Raw genomic sequence first — 7789 nt, forward strand, 5'->3', positions numbered from 1 at the left:
ATAGGCAGGAAGTTCCTTGAGCACAAAGGCCACAAGGGCCATATATTATCTTCGGTTTATGAGTCCTCCTAGCCCCATACAAAGAATGCTATGGGCTGGCGGTCAGAAGTATTTCGAGGCTGAGGGAGGGAAAAGAATGTTTCGATTGCTCAGAGAATATTTTATTCCTCTGATCCTCTGCTGCGGAGGTAGGCAAAGGAAACGTTCTTGGGATAGTAGGGTTTAACTATCCACCCTGGAAACTTGGTTTCACAAAATGCACGACCTCTCTGTGGGTCGAGCCACTGGCCTGTCCCGGCAGGTCACGAGGTCACAGTCACCGACTCCGTGGCCGAGCCTCAGCCCGCACGTTCCCGCGGCCTCTTGGGCTCCCTCCCTCCGGCAGGCGTCGCTGGCCACAGCAGGGCGGTGAGGAAGGAAGAGGACCGATCTTCCGTCCCCCCCACCCCCCGGGGACTCAGCACCCTCCTTCCCTGGGAGCCCGCGCCTACTCCAGGGCCCTCCGCTCGCGCCCAGCGATGAACCGGGTCCTCCCCCTGCAAGGCGTGGGTGCAGGCCACCGCGACTGAACGCCGGGGTGCAGCTTGGGGGGGCTGGGGAGCCGCGGGCAGGCCCGGGCTCGAGGCCAGGGCGCCGGGCGCGCGCAGAAGGGCCCGGGACCCCCTGAGGCGGGATCCGGAGGAGCGGGTGAGGGGCGTGGGCCGCGCGGCCGGGAGCCCGGGAGCCCTGGACCGGCTGGGGGCGGGCGGAGGCGCGGCAGGAAACGCCCGGGGCGGCCGCGCGGGTCGGGCTGGGGGCACAGTGGAGGGGAGGGACGGGGCGGCGCCGGGCCGGGCTGCCCGGCCCGCTCACCTCGCCCTGGCGGCGCGCCCTGCGGGGACTCGCGGGGAGGAGAGCCTGACCCGCGAGCCTTGGGATTCCGGAACCGCCCTCTCCCGCTCCAGGGCCGGCGGCGAGCGGCAACGACGGCAGGAGCCGCAGCGGCAGCATGAGAGCGGGCTCCGCGGCTCCACGCCTGTGGACGCGCGGCGAGAGGCGGCGGCGGTGCCTGCGCGCGCCATGGGGGCGCCGTGGGGCCGGGCGGGCGGCAGGCGCTTCGGGCGGCGCCGAAGCGGGGGGCTTCCGCGAAGCGCCTCGGCGCTGGCGGCTGCCGGCCTGCTGTGCACCGCCCTGGCCGCCTACTTCTGCTGGAGGCAGCTGCCGCCGCTGCCCTGGGCGTCCTCCGCCCCGCCGCGGCCGGTGGGCGTGCTGCTGTGGTGGGAGCCCTTCGCCGGGCGCCACAGCGGCGCGAGGCGGCCCCCGGACTGCGGGCGGCGCTTCAACATCAGCGGCTGCCGCCTGCTCACCGACCGCGCGGCCTATGCGGAGGCCCAGGCCGTGCTCTTCCACCATCGGGACCTCGTGAAGGGCCTCCCCGACTGGCCCCCGCCCTGGGGCGTCCAGGTGCGCGGGCCCGAGGAGCTCGAGTTGCGGGTGTTGGACGACGAGGAGGTGGCGGCGGGGGCCGCCGAAGCCCGGGCCACCTCGGGCCTCAGGCCCCCGGGCCAGCGCTGGGTGTGGATGAACTTCGAGTCGCCCTCCCACTCCCCGGGCTTGCGCAGCCTGGCGGGTAACCTCTTCAACTGGACCCTGTCCTACCGGGCCGACTCGGACGTCTTCGTGCCTTACGGCTACCTCTACCCCAGGACCCACCCCAGCGACCAGCCCCGGGGCCCGGCGCCGCCGCTCGCCCGGAAACGGGGGCTGGTGGCCTGGGTGGTGAGCAACTGGGACGAGCGCCAGGCCCGGGTCCGCTATTACCACCAGCTGAGCCAGCACGTGGCCGTGGACGTGTTCGGCAGGAGCGGGCCCGGGCGGCCGCTGCCGGACGTCGGGCTCCTGCACACAGTGGCCCGCTACAAGTTCTACCTGGCCTTTGAGAACTCGCAGCACCTGGATTATATCACCGAGAAGCTCTGGCGCAACGCGTTGCTGGCCGGGACCGTGCCGGTGGTGCTGGGCCCCGACCGTGCCAATTACGAGCGCTTCGTGCCCCGCGGTGCCTTCATCCACGTGGATGACTTCCCTAGTGCCTCCTCCCTGGCTGCCTACCTGCTCTTCCTCGACCGAAACCCAGCAGTCTACCGTCGCTACTTCAACTGGCGCAGGAGCTACGCCGTGCACATCACCTCCTTCTGGGACGAGCCCTGGTGCCGCGTCTGCCAGGCTGTGCAGACCGCTGGGGACCGGCCCAAGAGCATACGCAACTTGGCTCGCTGGTTCGAGCGGTGAAGACACTCGCCCCTGAGTGCACCCCAGGGAGGTCAAACCGTTGGCTTTTTGAGCCTCAGCTGTGCATCTCCTTGACTCCTGAATCATGGGACGGAGTTTTCCAACCCCCCCTTTGTACTCTATGGGGAAATGGTGATTTACCAATCAATATTATTCAGCACAAAGACTGGGTGGGAAGGACTCCTGGTTCTCATGGGTTTTTTGCACAAATAGCAGTCGGGCTCGCTCTGCCATAGATGGGCATCAGTGTTCACCTGTAGAAAAGGGAGCCCTTCCTCACCTTGTAACCAGCGCAGTGGGGAAGAAACAGCCTATCTACCAGAAGCCTTTGAGTCAGTTGCTCTGACTTTCCTCATCCGCCACAGGCCATATGTGTGGCCTGTGCTGAATCCAAATCCACACACACTGCTCCTTGACTCCGGTTTCAGGGGCCCATGTGCAGCAAGCCCCTGGTTTTAGAAGGAGACTTGTTGTGGAACAGTGATAGGACTAGGGCCACAAGTGGGTCTTTCTCTTTGTTGGTTGAATTCGAAAAGCCTCATCTCCTAAGAAAGATGAGGCGGGTGGTTCAAGAATCCGTTGACTGTTCCTTAACAAGTCCTTTTTGATCCCCTGCCCTATGAATGCAAAGAGGGTGCTAGACTGAAGAAGAGTTAAGATGAATCTATAGTTATACCTCACTTTTATACAGATATATTTTTGAAAAGCTGCTTTTAAATCAAGTCCCAAATTCACTGCTTTAGGAGAGTTCAGTATTTAATGCAACCCTATGGAGAATCCCTTTGCAATGTGAATAATCATCTAACTTATTTCCTCTGTGTCTATGCTCTTCTAGAACATAAAATTTTTAAAAAGCGTATTAAAAATACAGATGTGAAAATAAAGCAGAAGCAACCTTCTTCCCATTTTCCAGAAAACCAGCCTGTGTTTACAAACAGAGGAGAAGGAAGCCACAGTGTCACTTTCCACAAAATTATTTGTTCTTACCTTTTTTACTGGACCCAAAATTTCAGCAGGAATGTCAGTCCTCCACGGGTCCTGGCATTACCTGTCTGCAGAACAATGAAAGAGATCGTACCACGTTCCGGAATCATGGAAAAGGAAAAGAGTTTCATGGTGTCCGTTAGTGCCAGGTCCCCCCCCCCCACTGGCCCGGTCAGTTTTTAGTAAAATGTTTAATTGCTAGGAAATGAAACTAAATTAGTCCCTGCAGTGAGCTTTGGCTTTTGTTAAAATCTAAATCTGCACCTTTCCTTGGGGCCAGCAGGTTCCCCTCCTGGTCTGCATGGGAGTATAGTATATCCTCACATTCCTAGTGATCTTGAGACTGTGTCATGGGGCCACCTTTGAAAATATATGCATTGCCTTGAAAAGTTGTTGAATGAATAGCTTAGTAGGTGTCACTGCATGCCTTCTCTGTGCCAAACATTGGGCTTCAGGCGCCAGGAAAGACACAAAAATGTGTAAGGCAAGGAAGGTCCTTTCCTTTAAGGCTCCTCGAATCTGCCACTGCCAACAAGTAAATGATTAACTTTGATAAATCAATTGGCAGAACCTATTTGTTTAAAGTGACATTCTTTAATGTAATACAGGCCGTAGGTCAATTATTAGAAAGCCAGTTGATTTACAGCCTCGAACATTGGTTTCTTTTTCTCCTCGATGTATTATTATTTTTCCAGTTTTATTGAGAAATAATTAGCACATATCACTATAAGTTTAAGGCATAGAGCATGATAGTTGGTTTACATAGAATGTGAAATGATTATAGGTTCGGCTAACATCCATCCTCTAATATAGATAAAATATAAAGAAATCCTCGATTTATTATAATGAGCCTCAGTGACTGATTATTGCGGGTGTGGTCCAAGATTAATTAGGTTTATATGAAGTTCTGCTGTAAACAGTAATTGTGCACTTGATTAGGATAATTAGCTGAATCATAAAGTAAGTTTTGTCTCTGCACATTTGTTGCAGAATCACTTGAAAAGCTCACTAAAATCCAAGTACTTCAATTCTTTTTTTCCTTAAAAGGAGAAATTAAAGCCCATGGATAAAATTCCCTTATTTAAATATTATGGTGTGGGTGAAATTACAAAGTATCAGCCAGCCAATAAAGAAAAAGTTAAAATTCTATTCTTTTTAAAAAGATTGTATTTATTTATTTGAGAGAGAGAGAGTGAGTGAACACGAGGGGGGAGGGAGAGGAGGGGCAGGCAGAGGGGGAGAAGCTGACTCAGATCATGACCTGACCTGGTCAGATGCTTAACTCACTGAGCCATGCAGGTGCTCGGAAAAATTCTATTCTTTAAAATGAGTATTTATGAGGTATTGGCCAATGATCTTGGTGTTATTGGGAATCTACATGGGGTTGGGGGAGAGTGGATTTTGGAGGTTATCTGGCTTAGATTTGATTCCAGCTGTGTGACCTCTGCAAATTAGTAATAACCTTGAGCCTCAGATTCCTTATCTGAAAAATGGAGGAGGACAGTACTTCACAGCTCATTGTAAGCATTTGGGGAAGTAAAATAAATAAAGGTGCTCAACATATAGCAGTCAGAGGCAAAAGAGAAATTTTTTCCTTCTTTTTTTTGCAGTGATTTCAGGGTGTCTATCCATTTGTATGTCTAAAATTAAATCTCAACAGGTTATATCTGAAATAAAAAGGAACCTCATATTGTGTATTTCAAATATATCCCTAAAGCTAAACTATATTATTTCAAGAATCACCATTGTTATTTAGATTGAACTTGAACTTGCAGACTAGGAGGAAGCACCTGTGCTTTCTTTGAAAAAAAAGGTTATTAAAGTTATATAGTTACATGAGTAACTATTATTTTACTGATTCTCTTCTTAGTGGTAAGTCCATTTAAAACTAACTACATTTATTAAATATTTAGCATAAGGAAGGTAAACTTGCATTTTTATGTGCAAATTTTGGGTAAAGAACAAACAGGATGTTTTTTAGGCTGATCTCATCAGAGAGTAAGAGAAATATAGCAATTGCTCCTTTTATGTTATTTTTCATATTCTAAATTGAGTAGGTGAAAAGTCATATCCATTCATATAAGAATGCATATACATGCATCCTATATATTTAAAAATGTCTTTTCTATGATTGTCGTGCCCTCCCTTTAAGGCATAAACTTTTCCTTCAAATTTATTACAAATTTCATATTTTTGAAGATTTATCTATTTATTTGACACACAGAGAGAGAGAGTACAAGCAGGGGGAGCAGCAGGCAGAGGGAGAAGCAGGCTCCCTGCTGAGCAGGGAGCCGGATACGGAACTCGATCCCAGGACCCTGGGATCATGACCTGAGCTGAAGGCAGCCACTTAACCGACTGAGCCACCCAGGCGCCCTCAAATTTCATATTGCACTCGATGACTCTAATGACATGAGCACACCTGGAATGATCCTGGGATCAGGCAGACAGTCTGACTTGCTTTCAGTAATCACACTCTTTTCCGGTTTCTAAGCCATTCCCTGGCAGTAAGTTAGAGGAGACAGGGTGGCTTCATGGAAAGAGCTTGCAATTTGGAGTCAGAACCCGGGTATGTGGTTCAGCCACTTTCTGCCCCTGTGGTCCTGATGAGGCATGTTACTGAAACTCTCTGAGCTTTAGCTTCCTTCTTTATAATGCATGAATGCCCCTGCAAAATACGGATTAAATGTGATTATGTGTCCCAAAGTGCTTTGTACATGGTAAAGTGCTACACAGTTACAGTATACTCTAAATTTTCAAAGTTCTAGAACAGGATGAGCAAACTCTAGGTAACGCGCCAGAGTAAATATTTCAGGCTTTGCAGGCCGTCCAGTCTCTGCTGCCGCCAAGCTCTGTTGGTGCAGCACAAAAGCAGCCACTGGCAATACATAAACGGACGGAGTGCCTGGATTTGGCAACGCCATGCTAGACTTTAGACATAGAAGGAATTTGAGGACCTACCTGATGGGTATTTCTTAGAAGGGATTTAAGAATTGGAATTAAAGAATTTTGGAGGCAGATGCTCCTGGGTTCCCAGATCAGCTCTGCAACACTCCCTAATTGTCTTATCTTGGGTACGTCATCTAAGCCTTCTGTGTTTGATACTCCCGTCCCTAACTGAAGGGAATCATCTGTAGTTTATGGAGGTGTTGGGAGAATGAGATCAGACACTTCAAGTACTCAGTACAGTGTCTGGCACATAGGAAGCATCTGGAAGAAGTTAGCTGTGATTATCACCAGTCCATTTTACAGAGGAAGGAGTCCAGACTTGCCTGAAGTTACGGTCGTAACGGCAGAATCAGCTGTGCTTGTCACAAGTCACAACCCCTTTGAATCTCTGTCACTTGAACTGCAAAATGAGGGGGTTGGACAAAGTCCTTTTTTGGGAACTTCTAGTTTCACTTGCCGTCATTCTGCCGACTGGTACCCCAGGGCTTGAGAACTAATTCATCTCCTCATGTGCCTTCCTTACAGTCTGGAAATGACTTCCTACCCAGCAGCAGTAAACCGGCAGCAAACCAGGCAGCAGAGAGGGAGATTTTGAGATAGATATATATACACACATACACACATATTAAAGTGTCACATGCCTTAGATATGAGGGAAGGGAGCCAAGGTCTTGGTAATTAGTATGGTGAATAATTGCATTGAACACATTGCGAGTCCTTTTTTGGACGTATCTCAGGGACTTTCATGCTACCCATTCCTATAACAAATCAAGTATTTATGTATGCATGTTCAGATTATTTTGATAAAATGATTAAAGTGTTAAGATGGAAAGGGACTCCTCATTTATAATGCATATCCTCCAGGCACTAACGTGTGCAGCCATGACACACGGGGTGTTTCTTGCTTGAGGGATTTCTGTAGGTTCATCGGTTCTGAACTGGTAACTAAACGGTGATGGTTTTGTCTCTTCTGAGTTGCACCAGGTCTAATTCAGCTCGTCCTCTTATATTTCTTGCCTGGCTTCTTCACTTGAATCTGGTGGCTTGTCTTTCCTTTCTCTCATTCCAATTTATTTTACTAAGTGCTCCAACATACTGTACGTGCCGTCTTCACCTCCCGTTCAGTAAACTAAATAATGCCATTTTAGCAGAGGTGGAATAAAGGCTGGGAACAGGATGGTGGGCAGAGGCATCCTTCTTAACAGCTGATGCTCAAATTATTGGAAAGGGAAAAACATTGAATATTTTCTCCACTTTCCTTTCTTCAGCACACACACACACACACACACACACACACATTTCAGGACAGATTGTGAAAACCGATGATGGCTGGCTGAGAGTAGGACCAAGAGTGACAAGGAAAGAGGATTCAATGGTGAGTAGTCAATAGTGACTAACAAATGAGTGAAAAGGAGCGTGCACCAGAAAGTAGGACAGCTGGTGAGCATACGTGAGGAGTGCAGAGAAAAAAGGAAAAAGCAAAGACATTGGAGTAAACGAGTAAGAAGTGTTTGAAGAGAAAGTGAGAAGAGCAGATAGAAAAGAAGGAGGTGGAAGATAAGGGCTAACTGACATGAAAGAGACAG

The 7789-nt window shown here is 49.9% G+C and overlaps 1 protein-coding gene across 1 annotated transcript; it reads left to right on the forward strand.

Moving 5' to 3' along the window:
* The first annotated feature begins 542 nt into the window (after positions 1-542).
* FUT4 (fucosyltransferase 4) lies at positions 543-4456 on the forward strand. The gene has a single exon (XM_026505914.4). It carries the CDS (start codon positions 1060-1062, stop codon positions 2269-2271), a length of 1212 nt encoding a protein of 403 aa, XP_026361699.2. The 5' UTR covers positions 543-1059; the 3' UTR covers positions 2272-4456.
* Positions 4457-7789: the final 3333 nt, after the last annotated feature.

This window comes from Ursus arctos, unplaced genomic scaffold (assembly GCF_023065955.2).
Source record: "Ursus arctos isolate Adak ecotype North America unplaced genomic scaffold, UrsArc2.0 scaffold_22, whole genome shotgun sequence".
NCBI classification, from domain to species: Eukaryota; Metazoa; Chordata; class Mammalia; order Carnivora; family Ursidae; genus Ursus; species Ursus arctos.